This window comes from Limanda limanda, chromosome 16 (assembly GCF_963576545.1).
Source record: "Limanda limanda chromosome 16, fLimLim1.1, whole genome shotgun sequence".
In the NCBI taxonomy this organism is placed as follows: Eukaryota; Metazoa; Chordata; class Actinopteri; order Pleuronectiformes; family Pleuronectidae; genus Limanda; species Limanda limanda.
In genome coordinates, this window is record NC_083651.1 from 22,082,868 (window position 1) to 22,104,769 (window position 21,902).

General features: G+C 42.0%; 1 protein-coding gene across 1 annotated transcript in view; it reads left to right on the plus strand.

The window, feature by feature from the left end:
* thsd7ba (thrombospondin, type I, domain containing 7Ba) overlaps nt 1-21,902 on the plus strand; it is a 131,517-nt gene that overhangs the window by 90,232 nt on the left and 19,383 nt on the right. The window contains exons 13-16 of the mRNA XM_061088869.1: nt 4,469-4,735; nt 5,403-5,581; nt 18,876-19,009; nt 19,633-19,786. Coding sequence (XP_060944852.1) covers nt 4,469-4,735; nt 5,403-5,581; nt 18,876-19,009; nt 19,633-19,786 — 734 coding nt within the window. The remainder of the gene's footprint in view (nt 1-4,468; nt 4,736-5,402; nt 5,582-18,875; nt 19,010-19,632; nt 19,787-21,902) is intronic.

Here is a 21,902-nt window from a genome sequence, read left to right on the forward strand (position 1 = left end):
ACGTTTTGGCCTCTTCTCTTAAGTCTGTATTTTGTGAATTTGTTTAAACTTTGACCAGTTGTCTCTTAGAGTAAAACATTTCAGAGGTCAAATCTCAAGGGGATCATATGAGTCTTGGAACAAAATGTCTGTAGACTGAAACTGCACCGGGTGGCGGAGTCATACAACCACAGGGCAGGTATTGTTTTATATGGGAATTGTGGTATGAGGGTCGCGGTAGATCTCCTTGTCTCCGCCTCTCCTCAAGGTCAGCGCCCCTTTTTAGTTTTTCAGCTCATGTCCAATCAGTAACAATATCTACAAGCTCAGTTTTCTTATGACGAAATTTAGATCCCATGGACCTTAGCAGACATACTGACAGATGTGAAAACTAAAACACTGGCTTTATAAGGACAAAAAATAACGCACAGCATTATGACTGTTAATGGAGCATCATCACAATAAATAGTAGTGAGAGCTCATTTTGAAAATTGATGCCATGCAGTTAGAGCAGGTTGAATATTAAAGATCCCGATGCAGATTTCTTGCGGCGCCTGTGTGCCAATGCAGCGCTGTTGCAAGTAATGTAGTTGTCAAAGTTAAGCGATGTTGCGCTCGCACTCTTCAATCAACCACCAGCAGTGGTGTGGATTGAACAGATTGTCTGTGAGTTGCCGTGCGACAGCAGTGAGTTCACACTCGGTGAGGAATGTTTGCAATCAGACCCACTTCAGGAGCAGCTGTCACTTGGCACACAGGAGGCGGAGGACGCCCGGGATCCGTGAAACAAATACACAAGTGCACACGTTTAGCAGGATTAGTAAAAGAAACCTCAATGTTTTTACCACCAGGCGTGTGTGTGTGTGTGTCTGTGTGTGTGTGTGTGTCTGTGTGTGAGCGTGTGTGTCCGTGCCTCGCTCTCCCTCCATTTGGTTCAGGTCAAGAAAGTCCGTTATTTTAAAGTTAACAAACAAGGTGTTTTACTTTAATTATGACAATAATCTAGTAATTTCCTCACTCTCTGTGAGCTGCGGTTCATTAAAGCCACAACCGAGCTTTGTTCACAAAGTGTGGACTGGCTCTGCTCTTTGATTTCAAGCGGGATTGATTTTAACCAAGCAAAAAGAAAATCTCCCCTTCAAAAGCAGCACTGTACGAACCCAAAAGCAATATCAATAAATCTGCTTTTCCTTTTATAGGTTTTGTATTATTATTTATATTTTTAAGTTTTGAAATCCTGGCAGTGTAACTTTCATATTAAGAAGCACATTATTCTTCCCACATATGAAAAATTAAATGAAAAGCATCAGTGGTTCGATTCCATTTCCTTTATATGCACTGTATGTCAAAAGGGCAAGGCCAACTGTTTTAAAGAATGCATTTTCATATGATGACGACTGATGATCTTATAGGTTGCTAAGTTGCATTACAGCAATCTGGGACATAATCTTGTGACTTTCTAGTGATATTATCATGACTTTATTATTTGTAATCATTTTTTAAAACTATATCATCTTCAGGTCATCTCTGTATTTTTGGAGGATTCTGAGATAATACAAAGAAGTAACAATGCCTAGGGTTATGTTCTGACTTCATTCTGTCATCACTTCGTATGATCATCATATGACATAACAGAGAGGGAGGAATCATTTTCTGATAAATATTAACTTTGGATGAAACAACAGTGAGCCTGCGGCTGTGTGAGCGTTCAGGGTAAAAAAACATTTCTCTTGCTCATTTCTGTAAACGCAGAACCCTTCACTGTGACTCACCCTGGTTGACTAGTAATTTTCATTATGTAATGTTAGTTAATGTTAGCAAACTGTCGATAGTACTCTACACGTGATATAAGAACACAACCAACAAGTATAGAGTTGGGCTATGTGTACACAAAGCGGTCTGAGGTAAATGGTCAAATGAGCTGTCGAGATCTGTGTTATATTTACAATAATACATGTAGAACTGAGGCTGATGTGACTGTTATTAGATTTGAACGCACATATTTAGTCATAAACCAAATTTTGGAGCAAGTTAAAATGTTTTACTCGATGTTGGCTCTAGATGGAGAAAATAATCACCAGTTATTCCTTTTCATTTTGGTCTCAACGGGTCTTTTCCTCCCTTCAGTTGTTCAGGCTTCATTTCAAATTCAAAGGATTCTTAACAGAAAACTAAAGGACTTTCGCTGGTCAGGGATTCAAGGTCTAAATACCGGTACACAGAGGAATTTCCATTATTCAAAGAAAAATAACTGTTTCAGTGGAAATGAATCAAAACTATTTAGCTTTGCAGAGCCGTGAAAACATGAAGATATGTCAAACGTTTCTCATCTGCCAAACACCAATACCTCGGATTGTCTCTCTGCATTACAATCCATCAGAGGAATCCCTCCCCTGCCAGGGTCCAGTCAGCGCTCTCGTGAAAGGCATTATCCACATTGCATTTGACGTTTCCATGAAGAGGACGCGCTACGGCAACATTAACATTTCAATTACAGCAGGATGTAAATGGCTGTTTAGAACGCAACAGCAAATCTGTCTTATCTCGTGTCCCATTCTCCTGGTGAAGCTGACAGTCAATCATGATCATGGCAAAGACATTTAGAGCAGATGGACGGCTTGACAGGTTGTGTCTGTTACTTTTCCAGATATTAACAGTGACAGTGTGCGAGAGGAACACATGCTTTTCATGTCCCTGCTAATATATCAGCGTTCATCAAATATGATGGGCAGGACAAATTATTTGATGCCTAATTATATTTGGGAATGTGTCTCTAATAGTCAGATCGGGAATTAAGGCTTAATGGGGTTTTTAAGTTTTGAATTAAAAAATAACAATAATTGTCACTCTCATTAAATAAAGGAGTTAAGGCTGGGGAGTTGGGGTTTGGGGGGGATTCAATTCGATTTTAAAGGATTAAAAAAAATCACTAGAGACTCATTTGCTGCCAATTCTCTGTGACATTCTCATGTTCATTGATTATAATGATTATTGTGTAACTGAAATCAGTTTGGTTCAGTATTCTCTGTTGAAAGAGGTCGCAGACTTTGACCTGGAAATCCATAAGACATAGGTTCATAAGAGAGAGTTCCTCAAAACCAGAAGAACATTTTACTTGTTGTTGAATTACAGTGACATGGTCGCCAAAATGCATTGTGGGATATATAAGAAATTATTTGACATAAACCGAAATGAGGTGGACTGAGAGAAAGTTGATTTACCAAATAAAGAGATTTACAGCAGTAAATCACAGAATACCTCTTGAGCTCAACTTCAGTGACAAAAGAAAAAACAGTGTTTGAGTATCTAGCTTTTCATCCTACGACCATTTCTCTACAACTGTCAAGGCCTGTGAATCAAAGACGCCTTTGCCCCATTGATCATTGATCATAAAGTCAACAACTGTTCGCTGGGGAGACGTCATGGACGGAAAAAAACTGCAAAGAAATGTTCATCAGGAGAAATTTGTCAGGGAGCTTTCTTTGTTTTCTCCTCAGCGGGAGAACACGGCACCAGCAGCAGGTTTTCATATGTGTTATGAATGAGAAGGGTGTGTGCACACAAATGGGATACAACAGATACAAACGTAAAATTGTCGTTGTATGATATAGAAACAAGACTTGCGTGTTTTTTAAATTTAATTGTATAGAAATAACAACATGCATTTCTAACCTTCAGAGCTTATAGCTGTAGTTACATAACATAGACATTAAGCATGCACCTTTCCTTTAAGGGGCTTAAAAATGAAAGTCTAATATGCTTGCTAATAGCACTAATCGTTCCCCGGGGTTATTCAGAGAACCTTTCGAGTGCACGTCACACGGGGAAAAGTGCGTCTTTGCCACTGGACAAAGAGCAGGTTTGACCGATTAGCTTTTAATTTGTTCCATTAACATTCTCCAATGGACAAAAAGGAGAACTATGAGAAAGAGCAGCGTAACATGAGCATTCAGATTCAGCTGGTTTGCTTAATTTTAATCATTGGATATTGTCTTTTTTTGTAATTTACTGTCAATCTTGTGGCTTTTAAAAGTGAGAAGACTATGTTTGCTTGCATGGGAGAAAAGCAGTCGTACTATGATAGAGTTGAGAGAGAGATTCAGATGTGTTACACTGATGGAGACGACAACATTAAAAATAAATACAGACTGCTGCTGCTTCCGTCATCCACAGTCGAAATGATACAAATTAACAATTTACTTTCATTTTATAGCCTGTAATGAAGTGTGCACAAATATGTCTTTGCAAGAGTTTGACTGCCGTCTGAATGATCATGAATAAATTAACAAAATAGGTCTGCAGGATTTTATTTGATCTAAGTGACAATAGTTTTTTTGACTCTCTATAAGAATAAACCTCTCTCTGCATTCAACAGCTCAGCCTCTACTCCGACGTGGATAATTGTTAGCTATAAACCCTTTTCATGCGATGTTTATTACTCAACCAGTGGAGAGTAACTTCCCATTGTTTTGTCCGTCCTCTGTCGCAGGTCGCAGCAAAAAGAAGGAGCACTGCTCGAATGAGAGCTTGTTCCCTCTGGAGGAGACGGAGCCGTGTCCCTGCGATGAGTTTGTGTCCCAGCCCTCTGGGAACTGGTCTGCCTGCATCCTCCCTGCTCCCTCGCTCTCCGGGTCCCTGCAGGCCTGGATGAGCCAGCGGGAGGTGAAGGAATGTGGCCAAGGTCTGAGCTACAGAGCAGTGGCCTGCGTTGACCAGCAGGGACACCCGGTCAACCCAAGGCTCTGCACGGACTCAGGTGGGATCAACAGAAATGTGAATTTAGACATTTGAACTCACTAGCCTACAACACAGTGTATGAATTGCATAATTAGCAGATAAAAATGAAAATGATGTACAATATAGTAAAACAGGCTAACATATAAACAAGTAAACAAATAATTAATATAATTTAATTGGAAGCCAGAATGAAACAGAAGGTCTGGGGTATTCAATCTTTGTAATTTTTTTAGGGATAGCTGGATAGTTAGCTAGTTATGAATGTGGGAAGTTCACATTTTTGTAGTTTTACAGCAATTTTTCAGCAAAAACATATTTTGTTTTGTTTTATGTGCCCACATATTTGTCAAAATTTCCTTCCAATGCTAAAGGTAGTCTTGTGTTTAATGATGATGAAGCTGACTCCGACACCAAACAAACAAAAGTAGAAAACAAGAGACATTGTACAGTGTGAAAACCCCCCCGAGCAGTTCCACTCAGCCATGTTGGCTCAGTGCAGGAGTGCGACGGCCATTAGTCACATAATTAGCTCTGTGTGTCACAGTGAACGAGACCAAGGTCTGCCGGTGTGCGGGCCGGTGGCACGTCCGTCGGACATTATTAATGTTTGCCACGCTGCAGCTGCTGACCATGTCTTAAATCAGGCCTCCCTCTCCTCTCCTGTGTCCGCCAACATTCAATCCCAGGCTACATGGTGGAGAGTTGCCACATTCCCTGTCCCCTGGACTGTAAGCTCAGCAACTGGTCGGCCTGGTCGCCCTGCAGTGCGTCCTGTGGGGGGGGGCTGAAGATCCGCTCCAAGTGGCTCAGGGAGAAAGCGTTCAACGGGGGGCGGCCGTGCCCCAAGCTGGATCTGAAGAACCAGGTGAGGCTCGCACTTTTGACTTTACATAAACAAATTCCTTATGCAGCCCAAGAAGGAAACTATGGAAGGCAGCTGTTTTTTTGCAGCATGTTGATGCATTTGTTATTTCTTGTGTCTTTAGAGAGGAAATTAAGTCATGCAGGAATTCTTTAGGGCCAAGACTTGCTATAGAGTTTTTAAACAGAATAATGCATTCCAATTTTCATATTGACAAGCTGCAACAAACGAGTGCACAGGGCTGACCTCATCATCCATCCACATTGTCGTGGAGTCACTCCTTCATGGACTTGATTGTTTCCAGGGACACATACAATAGAATGCAGATGGGGTGGGGGGGGGCAGTCTATACTTCGACTTCATGCACATGCAATAATCTGGCCTCTGTTGAATGGAGGGAATTAGTTTGCTAAATGCCAATTGCTATACAGATATGCAGCATTTTATTATTATTGCAGTAGCTTTATGCATCTCAATTATTTGTACTCATCTCTAGGCTTTTGGAAATGTGTTTTTCCTCTAGTCCCTGGTTGTGCTGCAGCCCATGCGGTCACATAAATACCCAGCGTGCTTTTGCATGCTACTCACACTTCAATGACAAGGTTTATTACCCATCAGCCAGTGGGACTCTTGGGTCACCTGCTCTTTTTTTTTTCTTTTCCTCTCTGGTGTCTTCAGTCCGACCAAATCATTCGCCTTGCCAGACATGCCCTTTCCTTGACATACAGACGGGGGACTTTTAAGTAACAAAAGGACGGGAGGTAGAGAGGGAGAGGTGGACAGATGGGAGCTTTTGAGGTTGCGTCGGTAGCTCTGAATGTTTTTGTGACAGCATCTCTGCGATGGGGTCGTGGTTTAAAGCGAGGCGATTCTTTTTTATGAACGCTGCCTCTACGCTCGAATGGGCTTGAAAGGACACTTTAGTTTGCAGAGGTCAGTATGGAGATGAGGCCCAGGCTGGGTGAGGAAATATTACAGTGTGCTCAAGTGGACATTTGTGTACAGATGGTTAAGTGCCCACTAACAAGGTCTGCACGGCCCCCGTTGTAATGCCCTGTAATGACCCTCGCTGCTGAAACTCCAGCTCGCCGTTGCCAATGTCCTTACAGATTCATCCTGAGGGCGGACTTGGGCTTTGTGTTAATATGATCATATTGGCCATTCAGAGTGAAGTGCATCTGTCCGCAGTGTGGGCTTAAAGATGCTAGTACCTATTTATTCAACAGGCAGGTACAAGGTTACTTCCCCCTGCTGCTTTCTTACGCCAGTCAAATCCTGGAAGCTCACGATTGTCTTCTTCTCCACATGGTCTCTAAAAAAAGCTGCTTCCTTCTTAAGCAGGTGCACTTCAGCTCTCGTATATTTACAGTGACTTCTTTATTAAGTGTCTCTGAAGGGTGCAGCGTGGTGAGGAATATTCTCATTCGTACTGGTTAGCCCTCCTGTCGGACAAACACTTGCTCCCTTATCACTTACTTTGAACTGCTCTCGAGCCAACGCCTGGCCTCACTCCCACCAGCAGATGTTCCCCCTCGAGCCACGGCCGCCAGAAGTCACTGGCTTGACAGAGACAAATTTTACAGTGCGCCGCAACTCATCCTCTCGTCACACGGTTCAGTGAGCAGCAGAGAGAGAGAGAGAGAGAGAGAGAGAGAGCATGAAAATAATGGGTAAAAATGGCCACATTTCCAAACGGAGCAGGAGTTTGGCTGTGAAGTTTATGCGTGTGCAGTTTTATGCGTGTGCCGTTAATGAGGTAGTCTGTATGATTTTTTTTTTCTGCAGTTTGTAAAATGGGATCATGGGCTAGTTAATCAGGATGAATAATTCATATATCAGCTCAGGGAAAAGCACTCACTGTTGATCAGTTGGCCCTTTTAGAAACTAAGTCTACCGGAGAGCAGTTGTCCAATCAAAGCTTCACAATTGTAATTGGACATGTCTTTCAAAGTTTTAGTTTCCTTCCACATGTTAAACTGGTATCATCTGTGACTTCAATAACTGGGATATCTTAGTATTTAAAAAACATAGAAGGCAAAAAGAATTAAACAGTTGGTTCAAGGTGGGGTGAGGCATAGACTCTATATAAAGATGGATGACACGGCTCCACTTCCTTTGTCCAAATATGCCAGATATGTCTTTTGCTTTTCACATTATGTGGAGCCGGAGACTTCCCTGTCGTGGTCGTGATGTGGAGCCACAGTATCGAGGTCCCGCTGATAGATGCACTCGACAAATTGTAAGTCCGCCTCAGCTGTCAGTCATGCTGTCCTTAGCCGATCAGCTGTCCACTCTGCAGCATTTTCTGCAAAAAAATACTATACTCCAGTTCCTCCACATCCCACACAGTGTTTATGTGAGTACATATTTATCCTTTTCTTCCCACGCACCTGCCAATCCAACTTTTACACAACTTTTTGCTTAAATACCTACCTTTTACTGGAATGATATGTTATTGTTTTTTTTTAATTTGCATAAAACACCCACAAATATTCAGTTTCTGATTAAATGCTCTTCACACACTGGTTTTACAGTATATCTCTGGGTACAGCCGCTGTCTGGATACGAGACGCCCCGGGACACTGCCTCACAGAGCTCCCAGGAAAACACACAAATTGGATCTATAATTAGAGTAGACATTTAAATTTCACCATGACTCGAGTATTTGCTGCCAAATGCTGGGGTATCAAGTGGTATATGCAGTATTTTCCATAAAATTCAACAGAATTGTCTGGCAGCCACTGTGCTAGTCAGATATTTATTTTCCATTCTATTAACGCCTGGGGCGTCCGGTCCGTTCACTGTGGCCCTGTCCTACGGAGAAAAATCCTTCCTGTCCACGGCCAGCACTCCTCTGTGTGGGAGGTGTGTGTGTGTGTATGTGTGTGTTTGTGTGTGTGTGTGTGTGTGTGTGTGTGTGTGTGTGTGTGTGTGTGTGTGTGTGTGTGTGTGTGTGTGTGTGTGTGTGTGTGTATATGTGGTGGGTGGTTTGTGTGTGTGAGAGACATCAGCAGACCTATGAGCCAGGTGCTTTTGTGTGGACACTGAGGAAATGCTGTCCATATTGTTGAATATATTGCATCATATTACATTACTATCAATAATAGTGAGCAGATTTGTTCTGGTTCCACTGTCAACTGTTCTCGGGGGTGAATGTGTTGTGCTCCTTCAAAAACAAATCCTTATACGATACATGAACAATTAAAAACATACAAATAAAGAATCAGCAGCAGCGACATATTTACAGAACCTGTTTCTAATAATCTTGTCAGCCAGTATTGGAGTGGCAGATTTATTATTTTTCTCTTGTTGCGAGTGCAAGGTTTGTTGATGAACTCTTCTGGCTCAATGTTCTCAGTTTCACTGATAGCGTATGTTGTGAATGCTGTGAATGCCACTTAAAGACACAGTGAATATGGTTCAGTGGAACATAAAGGCTCTCATGTTCAATTATGTTTGCCTTTCTGCCTACATATGGTCTCTCGGTTGTGTAATTATTTCTAGTAAACACAATTCCTTTGTGTGATTGTTGAATTGTCAGCAGAAGAACACAACAGACATGGTGGAGTGATGATCCAGGAAAGAACCAGCCTGCTTAAAGGGTTGGCTCCAGAAACTTGTAAAACTTTCCTCAAGATAGAAAACAGGGCACTTATTTGATATGTTTCCTTTATGGATCTCGATGGAAAGAATTGAACATGTGTCTTTTGTCTTGATGGAGGTGTGTACTCGACTGTGCCACTTAAGTTTATACAAGCGTCTTATACCTCTTTTTAACATTGTTAATGTTCAGCCAGAGCAGGGATGAGAGGAACATAACTATCAGATAATCACCAGTACTTGATAATCAAGCCCCTTTCATCTACGAACCACATGTGTTAAATTTATTTTGACCCTTTTGCAGTATCGAGGTCCCGTCAATACATGATCTTGGGGGCGGCTGTGGCTGAGGGGGAAGAGCGGTTGTCCTCTAAACATAATGGCGGTTCGATCCCAGTCTTCCCCATCTGCGTGCCGAAGTGTCCTGGGGCCAGACACTGACCCCTCATAGAAAAAGTGCTGCCCTCAGATGCACTGTATGAATGTATAAGTGGATGTCAATCCACTGTAGTGTAAAGAGCTTTGGGTGGTCATCATGGAGAGATATCTCATCATCCAATCTGTATGTACACTCTATGGTCACAGTTAAAAAAATGAACTGATCACTGCTGGGGCTGTCAATACGTCCAACTGAAAAATGACTGGGAATTAAAAACCCATCAGTGGCTTCATAGCGAGCCTTCAGGACGATTTAACCCAACATTCAGCGTAGCACCATCGGAAAAAAACACAAGCCTCACAGATTTTTACAATCTATTAAAGCTGTTTTGCTCTGCTCTCTCTTTCTCTTACTGCTGATGCTCTTAAATTGTCTTTAAAAAGCCAAGAGCCACTTAGGAAAGATTTATGGAGGAAATAATCATGTCTGTTCTCCAAGTTCCCCTGCCCAGGTCAGACTTTTTCAACTCTAGGCAACGACCAATCCGATGTCAGTGGTCGGCTGCCCACAAGCACACACGAAGACACAAGTCAGGGTTTACCTCCCTGTGCTATTAGAGCCCAAGGATTATCGCATCGCACATTAATTTGTTCACCATGTATGTCACTGTTGGCTCGCTTTTTTAGCTTTGCAAGAAGCTATATTAAATTGCAAGAATTTAATATATGGTGCTTTCATAGTGCTGGAATGGCATGATGGGATGCCTTGGCTCATTTTCAGATGGATGTTGTAAGACTGGCTAATGTCAGTTAGCTATGAGGGTCCTGATGCTGGTAGGCGTCTGAAAACAGTAGATTCATTGTAGACGATTATTCCAGGCATTGTTATGTTTGCCCCTAAAGATCTGCTTGGCGTAGATGTCAAAGTGCCTGTTGGTGTGGCTGCCAAGTGGAGCACTTGTACTGCTTTGGCAACACATTAAGGTGCATGATGCTAATGGTTACAATGGGAATATATTCTACGACGACTGGCCTAAAGGGGAAGATGCAAGATACTCATGTTGCCCCTTGTTGTCATAATTGTAACTGATAACTCTTGGTTAGGGTGAGTGACTGAGATTCAAGTGGCTTCAAGTGAAACTCCAAATAGTTCTGAGCTCATCAAATTCAGATTCCGTTGCTCACCCACATCATGTTCAGCTTTGTATTAGAAAAACCTAATAGATTGAAAAGCATTGAACTGTGGGATAGCGCACCTTGCTGATCATACATCATAAATCAGGCCCAAACAGCTGAGCTCATAAACTTTTGTGGATTACCTGCTGGACTAATGGATCACACTCAGCATGTGCTTTTTATCTATGGTGCTTTTCAATCAAGAGCTTTTGTCCGCCTCAAGAGTCCTAATCTTGTAAATTGATATTAATTGCTGTTTCCCTTGATGATTGGTGGGGTTTGGTTTGGACCTTGGTGAGCGCAGCCATGTAAGTTCTGCTTTTTCTCTTCCAGCATCAGGGTGAAGGACGTTGAAACAAACAGGGAACAGTAAACTGAGGCTTGTTTGTAGTCCTGTGTTCTTTTCTGTACGCTTTCATCATCTGGAGCCTTAGTAAATTACCAAATTACACAAAAGCTTTCAAACAAGCAACTCTTGTGTTGCTGGACGCACAGGATTACAGGAGGATTTTGTTGAGTGAACCTGCTTCCAGCACATTGTTATAACCAAGGAGTCGTTGATAGACTTTGACAGAACAAAGCATTACCCAACTACTCTAGTTAAAATGAAAGAAAGCCACTTGGGGAATCATTGGAGCAATTTAGGGATCGGTGTCTTGCTGAAAGACAGTGGAACACGTGGAAAAGAGGAAGTGGGGATCAAACCTCCCAACTCTGTGATTTATGGACAATTTCCTCAAAAAAGTCATAAGCCGTTTTCAGATATGAACATGAGAATATAAAGAATGCAGCAGGAGATTGTCTGGGTCAGACGTGTTCACAACAACAGGAGAATGTCTCATTCAGGTGAGAGTCGTGGTGTCTGGGTAGAACTTTGACTCCTATTCTTTAACCTGAGATATTTGTGTTCTTTTTGCTTTCAGTTTTGCATCCGTCGCATGTTACTCGACATGTTTGCTCGATGTGAATTCTCTGGACATTTTCTTGCTGTATTCTCACATGGTCTCATTTGAGAGTTGAATTTTCCTCGAGAGCTGGCAGAAGAAACTCCGGAGCAACTGACTCGGACATTTGCGTTCTCCCCATCAGCCCCTTCCGGATAATTTCAGGAGAGTACAGTTTATGTATCTTTACAAAGTACAAACAAGGCGGCCTGCATGGATATACTTTGCACAAGAAGAGCCAGTGTTGAGACTAAGGCAGAAGGCCAGTAACCCTGAAGTCCATTGCGAGCTCTGTGGCAGCAGGACCTGTCTCCTGTGGTCTGCTTGGGCAGTGGCATTTGGACAGTGGACAAAAAGATACCAGACAAACTAATGAGGAAGGTTAGTCCTGTCCTGGGTTGCTCTTTTCATTTCCCGAGAGACGCAGGGGCGGAGGATTGACGAACAAACTAATATGACAAACACCTTCCACCCGCCATGTGCTCCTAGACAGCTCCTTCGTTACCTGGTTGCTCCGCCGACAGTACATGGAAGAGGTGCTGCAGCTATTCCCTCTGGTGTGGAGGCTCCCTCCGTGCACCAAAATAACAACCAGGTGTTTTCAACTTCATCGAACTCTTTTTGTCTAACTTTGCCAATACTTTGTATCTCAACATCCGGTGTTGTCCTCCAGCTCACTAGGAATCATCATTATCTGCTGCAAACTGTAGGCCTACAGCTGCTGCTTCTTAGCCTTTTGTCTTAGTCAAGCTTCAACAAGACATGTTCTGTCCAGTCGCTTACTTATTTGATATTTTCTACTTTTGTTATATTCTACTTGTGCCTAATGCTTTTTTTTATTGTGTAGCTTAGCATTACTTTGCTTTTTAATTGGCCTGGTCCGCTGTTTTTTTCACCACTACAGACCTCAACATTTCATCAAGGTTTGGCTGTAAATTCACAATGGACTCTTTCTTCTGGTTAAGAAAGAACTGGTTATATATTAATAAAGAGGGACACATCTGAATCACACAGTGGAGAGAGAGTGGGTGACATTAAGGTGGTGGGTCGGGTGAACAGAAAAAGTATTTGAGCATTTTACATGAGAATATAATCTGAAGGAGTGAAATGTGCTCTTGAAAATAATGTTTCAACAGAGATAAAGGTTTTTACTTCAATTACTTGTCTTTTACTTTGTATCAAAGGGGCGAGCTCGGTAGTTTTCACTCTTAAGATACGAGGTTGCCAAAAACATTGGTATTCATTCTCCGGGAACCATTAGAAATCGACAGATAATTCTCCAACTTTAAAAAATCTTCTATGAGTATATCTCTCTTTTATCAATTTGCATTCTGTCTTTTTGTCAATAACTGACCACAGCCAGTCAACAGCTACATGGCTACAGGCCGAATATCAGAGAGAGAGAAATTAGGAAACAGTTTTTAGATTTCTCTTTTCCCCTCATTGCACCCAGGTGCTAAACTCATCTCTCTCCATTAGAACCAAAGACTTTTGGAGCCATCCGCTGATAGAAATACCGAGGGCCAATCAGGTGTAATTAACGGCGAGCAATACTCAGGCATGTGTTATTCCCCCTTTAGGCTCGGCCCAAAAAAAAGAGCCAGCTGTCTCCTTGCATTACAACCCATGCATATTGTTAAGGCGGTCTGAAGTGCTGCCACCCAGTAAGGCTCGATTTCAGAGCCTCTCTCGAGCCTCCAGCCACCCAGATGGTTCACAGCGTTTACCTCAGATACAAAGGTTAATCATAGCTTCTGTCTCCAAATTAGAAAAACAAATTGTATTGAGTGGCTGGGTGCATTTTAAATACACGCTTATCTTTTGGAAAAAAATGGATGACTCTTTTGAAGTCAAGGTTGTTGCTCAATCGCTGTGAGCTTGTAGGAGAGTAACAGGAAAATACAACCAACAAGCTTGGTGTTTTTGCTTAATAGTGACTCTGTAAATTATCCACAATTAACTGGATATTTCTCCATGCTCTCTCTCTCTCTCTCTCTCTCTCTCTCTCTCTCTCTCTCTCTCTCTCTCTCCAACTGTTAAAAGTCAAGTTAAATTATAAACAGAATTTATAAACAAAGCTTTGTGGCACAATAAAAGAATAATACAAAAAAAATGCAATGCTAATTGGTTCAATTTCAGATTTTATCATTATCATTACTACATTCTATTGCAACTTGAATTTTGTATTAGTTTACTGTCTCATGTCATTTATTTTATTGCTATGGTGTCTATTTTGCACTGGTTCTGTATTTACTCCGTCTACCATTTATACTTATTTTCATATATAATACACTTTTTGAATACTATTCTTATATTTGTACTCTATCGTATATTGTACTGTGACTGTAATCCTAAAGCAATTTTCTTTAGGAATACATCGTACTACAAAGAATTACTTTGTACAACGTAAATTTTATCGTATAAGAATATATATTGTTTGAAATAAAACACTATGATTCAGATAAGATTCTTGAATCCAGTCATAAATATGTGAACAGAAGGAAAGCAACAAGTCACTTGTAAATGCTGGATTGTTACAAGGCAGCTACAGCGATTGCTCGATCCCCGTTAAACGCATAGTTCACTGAAAAATGAAAAGTGAAGTGTTTGAGTCCACAAAACACTTTGGGAATCGCAGGGGTGACCAGTGTTTCACCTAAAGTGACCTCTTGCTAGCGGATGTAGCGATGCGAACACACACCCCCGGGCGTGCCCTTGGGCGAGAGTGTGTGCGTTTTTTCCGGTGTGTCCGTAAGAACATGGACATGATTTTAAAACACAAATGTATGCAGAGTACAGACGGGAGGCTCCGTCCGTTTCATACATATCTAACCTTTAGCATAAATGAGCCTTAATGGCCTACTGCTGATAACATGTCATGATAACGTATAGATGTGATGCAGGAACATGCTCTTTATAACAGGTACAATGAGAAGAACATCCACTTGTATAGGTTAACATGCTCAGATACTTCACGTTGCATGTAGTGTAGCACATTGGCTTTGATCCCATTCTTTTCTCATGGCAGAGTCTTGATCCCCGGAATATTGTCCCTTAAATTGTAAGGAAGTGTGGGGTGCAGATGTCATTCTGAACAGTCTATAGTGATAACACAGAGAGTCTTACTGCTTTACGATTTTTCCTCTTCATGGTGTTGCCATTTACCTTTATTCTGATTATTTGTTGTTTTGTTGTTATGTCGGCTGTTTGGACAGTGTTGTTTGGCAAAATGTTCTGGGCCCTGTGCCTGCATCTTATCTCCTCTTGTCTGAATTATGTTCTGTAGCATAAATTTCAGTGTTCAGGGGGAAGAAAACATAAATATTTTGTAGGTTTTCTCAAAAGCACAAATACATCTCCTCATCACATGTGTTAGAGTGGCAGTAATGAATAACTCTGCATCACATGTTGGCCCAATTTCAACTTATCATCTCATGTGAGATCACCCATCCTGTCGCTAGAGTCTCTTTTGTGTGTCTCAGATAGGCCGTTGCTTTGTTACACATCAATATGGGCCTGTTGACAAAAATAGGCCTGTGTGCTGTCTAAATATGTATGCACATGCATCATTGCATAGTAAAATAAAGCATGCATTTATGTGTGTGCATTATGACTCTTTATGTTTTTTGGATGGAAGCCATAACCATTATCTCCGAGAGCAGATGAGAGATATTAACGAAAAGTGCCATTTACATTCCACGGCACGCATGAGGCACTTTCAGCCGGCAACTATTTCTTTCTATAAATCTGAGACTTAAAATGAAACGATCATTAACTATTGCCTCTTAACCAGAGATGACCCTGAGCCTCTGATCTAACTCAGACGTACAGTCATGATTTAATGAACGGAGAGAATGAGGAGTTGCACAGCATTTACACAGGATGCGTGTGCCTACTCTCACCATTTGTCACATATAGCTTTTATTGCCCTGCTTTTATTATAGAGCGTGGTCTTTCAGTTTCAGAGCAATATATTTTTCATTCGGATTTTGTAATCCTTTCCCTCACAACCCTGCACTTGCACTCAAGTATACCCTGCTTGTGCTTAGACTTCCTGTTCTCCGGCTTAGGCTCATCTCACACTCACACTGCTTCTGTGTGTGTGTGTGTGTGTGTGTGTGTGTGTGTGTGTGTGTCAAACGCCTGCCATAAGTTTATCTGAATTCCCCTACCAATAGAATGCCAGATGTTGTGTTGATTGATTGTCCCGTGTTTGTTGTGGGTGTGTTAGCTTTATGTCTTTGAGAGTCCCATATGGTTGGTTATTTTAATTAGGTTCACGCTCTTCTAACAACAGCTTCCTGTCAGTGTTGGGGGGGTCAGGTTTGCTTCTTTTCCCCTGCACCTTATGGAAACAGCCCTAACAGCAGGGTGGGGCAATTTCCCTTGTCATTACTACACCTGGCATTCTATTACCGGGTCATTTCCAAAGACTTGTTGCACCAAAAAATCCAGACACAGATTTTTATTTGAATGTGTCTTCTCCCCGTGGAAACTCGGCACGGCCTGAAAAGTTAGTTACGTTCAACACTTTAACAGCCACTTCTCCGTGAGCTTGTTAAGATACAGAGCACACAGCGTCTGGAAGCATATGCTCATCCACGCCGACTTCCCTCCCCCCCCCCCCCTCCGTCTCCAGACAAATTAATTTCTGGGAGTTGCCTTCAGCTGCGGGTATGGCCGTTGCACATCTGTTGCGTCCAACTGCAGCACTTTAATCATTCAGTTTGGCGAAAAACATCCAGCATCGCTAGATTCACCATAAATGATGAAGCACTTTATTATCCTTTACCCTCATTAAAGAAGCGCAGATAGCGGGATGCAGCATTTCTTTTTTCGATACCAATAAATTCAAGGGAGAAAGCTATACCTTTCTGTCACTGCAGGCCAAATCCAAACTAATGATCATATCATTGTTCTTCTCTCCCCTGCCCAACTTCTGGCTTGTCATGCACTGCTAATACGGACATCCACGCAGGCTCAGGTCAGTGCTGTTCATTCTGTACATATACTATGCTTTAGCTAATGAAGAGAAATTGCATGCCAGGTCTGTCCTCGCCCCACACTCCCGTGACCCTCATTTGGCCGTCTGCTCGAGAGGAAGAACAATAGCTTTGGTTGGAGAGAAAGCTGCAATGATGTGAAGTGCATTAGGATGGTATTCAGTCTACTTAATTTTAACTGGAGGGACTCAGACAGAAATGTACTGGAGTGTGCCGCTACATTGTGAATAGTTGGTGAAGTGTGCTCGATTTCACAGCTGTGTGTACAAGAGAACCAGAGAGCAGGAGACTGGGATCGTAATGTTTAACCAGTGAGGAGATCCGATCTGTTGCAGCTTATCGGAACTGAAAAGCTGATTCCTTTTTCGCAGAGGATGTGAATGTGTATATGCTGTATTTTTGTTACCTTATCAAAATGATTTAATATCTCTCTGACAAAGCCGGTGTCATTTCGTCCGTGTGGTGCGGTCACATGGTTAGAATGTTAAGAGCCTCGATAACTACGTGGAAATATTGTGGAAATTGGCTCGAAGGTTTCTTTGGGTTGTTATTTTATTTTACCAGTGATGAAAATTAGCTGTTAAGCTGGACCCGGGTGTCTCAAGTGCGATTGGAGAACGTGGGAGCAGAGCAGTTGCCAGTTTACCCAGCAGGGGCATCTGCAGGGACAGATGGGAGATGATGAGGGTGTGTAATAGGCATCTGTGTGGCCCGTAGGGGAGGGAATACTCAACACTGCTTCCCTGTCTCTAGTCTGCTCTCTCTCTCTCTCACACACACACAGACACACAGACACACACACACACACACACACACACACACACACACACACACACACACACACTCATAAACACACACTTACAGGCACCCATTACAGCTTGTCATAGCTTTTTCCACAAATTGTCCTCTGGAGTATACCTTTTACTGTGGCAGACTGTTACATAGATTGAGAGTAAACATGTGTTTACAGAAGCAGTGTGCTGGCTGCTCCCTCGGTTACACAGACATGCCAGAGTCACCCGTTGAGTGGGGGGGAGAGGTGAACAAGCTCAGTGTCCAGCCAATTACGTCTCAGCTGAAGGACCATGGTCATTGTGGCTTTACACACACCACATGTCACCTTATCATGCGAAGGCTTTATTTATAGTAAAAGAACGTCTTTTTTATTTTATTTTGCTGCGGCAGCAGAATGATGAGGGTGGATCAGTTAGTTCAGAGCCGCTCTGTGGTTCAGGTTGTAGAACATTTGTTTCTATCTATTCCAATGCTCTCAGTTTAGCCTGTCATAGCCTAAATGTAGAAAATATAAGGGACATCACCCTGATATTAGCATCTCATGTTCAAAAATCCCTAAAACAGATTTTTATACCTTTTGAAGAGCAGATCTTCCAAAAAGTTTCTGTGTATCTGTGTGTTCTTGTAAAACGTAGCATTTGGGAAACTTTAACTTCATAGGTTCAACCTCTATTTACAAGTTGGCAGCTAATTGTAGCATTACTACACTACATTACTGGCATCTGCCTCACCCATTATTACCTGGAACAAAGTTCACTGAGCAGGCGTGCAATGTTCATCTCTGGCATTTGACGAATCGTTGATGTAGACTATATCACCACCTAGTGGCCTGGCATGCTTGTTAGAGCGCTTGTAGTTTTTTAATGATCCTGTCTGGACGGCAAATTTTCGTTAAACAAAACTCCAATGGACTGAGATATTTTTTTTGTAAACTGAGGTGTAAATATTCATTATAGACAAGGCGTTGATGGAGAGTATATATTTAGACTTCACCTCCCAGAGAAGCAGAATGCAGACCCATACAACAGCACAAAGGCATTTTCATGTAAAACAGTGTGTAGACTTGTATAACTTCTAGAATCAGGTAAGCATTTTATACCTTAGAACAAAATAAGTATTGCTTTTTGCTTGTTAGAAGAAACCCCATGAGGAAGAGCGGTTTGAACCTGGAGACACCTCGTTTGTCTTCTATGAATTGTCCCTAATATCCTCTACACTTTGTACAAGGGTATGCTCCAAATATTCTCTCTCCCTGTACATGTAGTATAGTGTGTCTGTGTTTGTGTGTTGTGCACTTGCTGATTTGTATGCATCTCCAGCTCTTAAGGTTACCCATTCTTTCTACTAAACCTCACGCGCATGTTCCTTCCCTCTGTGTGTGTCTGTGTTGCACATGAACAGGTGTACGAGGCCGTGCCGTGCCACAGCGAATGCAGCCAGTTCGAGTGGAGGATGGAGCCCTGGTCCATTTGCACCATCAACACCGTGGATGACCTGCCAGCCTGCGGGGAGGGAGTCCAGAGCCGAAAGATCAGGTCAGTGAGTCGGCTTTGGCACGCTGCGGGCCTGGCACCGCGACTCCCACTCTGGGAGAGGCAGACTGGCAGCGGTCCTGTAGCTGGCACTCAGCAGTGGTCCTGACACTTGCGGTGCCAGGGGAGAACAAACAATTAAAACAAAGTAGCGCTTGCCTATGAGTGCTGCCAGATTTCCTCGCTGGGCCTTCTTTAGTGATTTTCGTAACAGCCACAGACCAAAGCACTGAAGTGATGACCTTTACTTCAGGTAGCATGTACAGGCATCTGATTTAGGAATTTCCTCTTGTAAAACTGTGTCACTGTGTCAGAAGCATCTGGATTTGTTTTGTTTATTAAAGTGTATGTCGAACTTGAAGTACGAGGCACAACCACAAAACTAAAATTGGTTCTTGTCCTCCTTTTTTCCTGAAAATGAATTGGTAACCTGAAGTCACTCCTTTTCAGTAAAAACAGTAATAGGACTATTTTCCCATTTCAGTTTTATAAAGCTGAATGTTGAGAAAACAGACAGATTGTGGATGTAGTTTAAAAATAATAAGAAACTGTAATCTGTTTTGAGTCCAAAACCCAGTTTGACCCAGAAAACTACAGTAATACGGTCACATCTGCTGTTCCGCCAGGTGTGTGAAGAAGGGATCGAGTGGGGAGGTCAGCAGTGTGGAGGACAGTCTCTGTGATCAGGAGGAAGTGCCGCCCAGAGCCCAGGTCTGCTTCCTGGCCTGTCGCAACGACTGTGTGGTGACTCCCTGGGGACCTTGGATCAGCTGTTTCCTGGTAAGAAGCAACAACCGATCGTTGACTCTTTTGTCCTCTTGGTTAGTTGATGGATTGTGGACTCTGCTTGATTCCCATTCAAAATGCGCCCATCAGTGTGTGACATTGTTACAATCAAATAGCTCCAAGGGTAAAGGTTTCAATTTAGAAACTCACCTCATCACATCAGTCCTCATGAGCCAAGATTGAAGTGAAACAGATGAGCATTTGTCGATTGGTTACAAAGTGAAGGTCAGAAAAATGTCTGAATTCATTAGTACGATAATAAAACAAATGCTGAATGAGTCTTCATCACTCGTTATTTTGTGTCTGGTACCTTTGGCTTATAATTTACAAGAAGAGCCTTTTTGACATGTTAATAATTAATCAGAATGTTTTCATTATTGCAGAGAACTATAACACTTAACTATTTTAATGTATTGATTCAAGGTGTTGACATTTGCTTTAAAAAGCATTGTGTTTTTTCAGGCTTCTTCTAAATACAAAGGTTGAAAGCACTCCATTAACTCATCAGGGAGGTGTTGGGATTAAATGCTAATAAAGAATGTGTATCCACCAGGATGTTCTGTCAGACTGTGTGGTTTTGAAATCATATGTTTGCTCTGCATCGGTGGGTGTTGCAAATTAAATTGAATTTACGAATGTACCTTTACTCTCCGCTGAATGTTCGCCCTGCGGCTAGAGCTGTGCAGCATATGCTCCCCAGTGACCGCAGCCACCGGCTACTGGTCACGCGGCCATTTCGGCATGGTATCGGTTTCCTGCCAGACCCATCAGTTCACTGGACTGGAACATTGGAGTCAGAGGAAGCAGCATTTAGGGCGATGAGACACCGAGATTACTTCATTAGTCTGAGTTTTCTCCACAGACGTTTTTTGTTTCGTTCAGTCGTTCTGTGTGCCAGCTTCTGGCAGCCCTCTGAACACCAGTAAAAATCAGCCATTTAATGCAGTCGGTGATGTTATAATGTTTAAAGCTATTAACTCGGAGGCCAAATAAAGTGTAACAGCCGCACAAAATGGTTATAGAAGATTGGACTCAACAGATAAATGTGCCCTAAATCACTTCAGCACATGTGGTACAGTGAAAATGGGGCTGTTCTAATTTGTTCGGTCAAATTAATGTTACAGCTGCGTCAGCGGATATTTGGACTCAAGGTATCAGAGAAAACTCATGTGTTTGTAAGATGTTACAGATAAAGATGTCAGTTTATACATCTTCCCATTTATTTACTGATTCCACCATCTGTCTGTGGACGAATAGTTTTACAACAGTTCATCTTGTCAGCTTCACAATTGGCCTGTTTAATTTTAATGGCCGGGAAGTGCAGTGTCACATTTGGTCCAATTTGGACCATAACATTTTTTAAATAAACAGACAAACAGTGCCTGGCAGTCAGCAGGGGGGGCCGGCTTAACAGCCATTTTGGGAATGAAGTTGTGTTAATCTGTTTATTTTTATTTCACCATATCGGACTGAATTCGGTCATGACAACAACATTCATAAAATAACTTCCTCTATAACAATTTATCCATAGTAAAAGCTAAATCTTCTTTTAGTTGCTCAATGCTTTATTTCGAGCAGAATTACAGAGCTTTTATTTGGAAAAGTTGTGAACCAAGATTGTGTCAATTTTTTAACACACCTCTGAAACAGCCGACATGCAATGTGTTAAAAAAAAAAAAGGAACACCGAACAGGCAGGTTTAGAAGAGGACCTGCACTAGTCAATAATGATATTTGCAAAATCTATTTCACAATAGCAAAGACATTAATGTCATATTGCTTTTTTTCAAGCTCTAAATTGCTACATGCCAAGCATTTGAATAATGAACGAGGAATTTGCACACTGACACGTTCTACTCATACGTACGACCAAGGTGGGGGGTCCTTTTTTTTATAGAGGGCCATTTCAATTTAACAACATCCTTCGAGGCCCATAATAAATTATTGTTTACTATTAACACATATATCCCACCAGGGCTCCAGACTCCCTTCTTACACTGGTTGCACTGGTACGTATTTAGATGAACCGGCACATAATTTGCACCCAGAATTATTCACTGTGCCTTTTGGCAGCGCAAGAATCCTTTTCTTGACAGCTCCCATACACATTG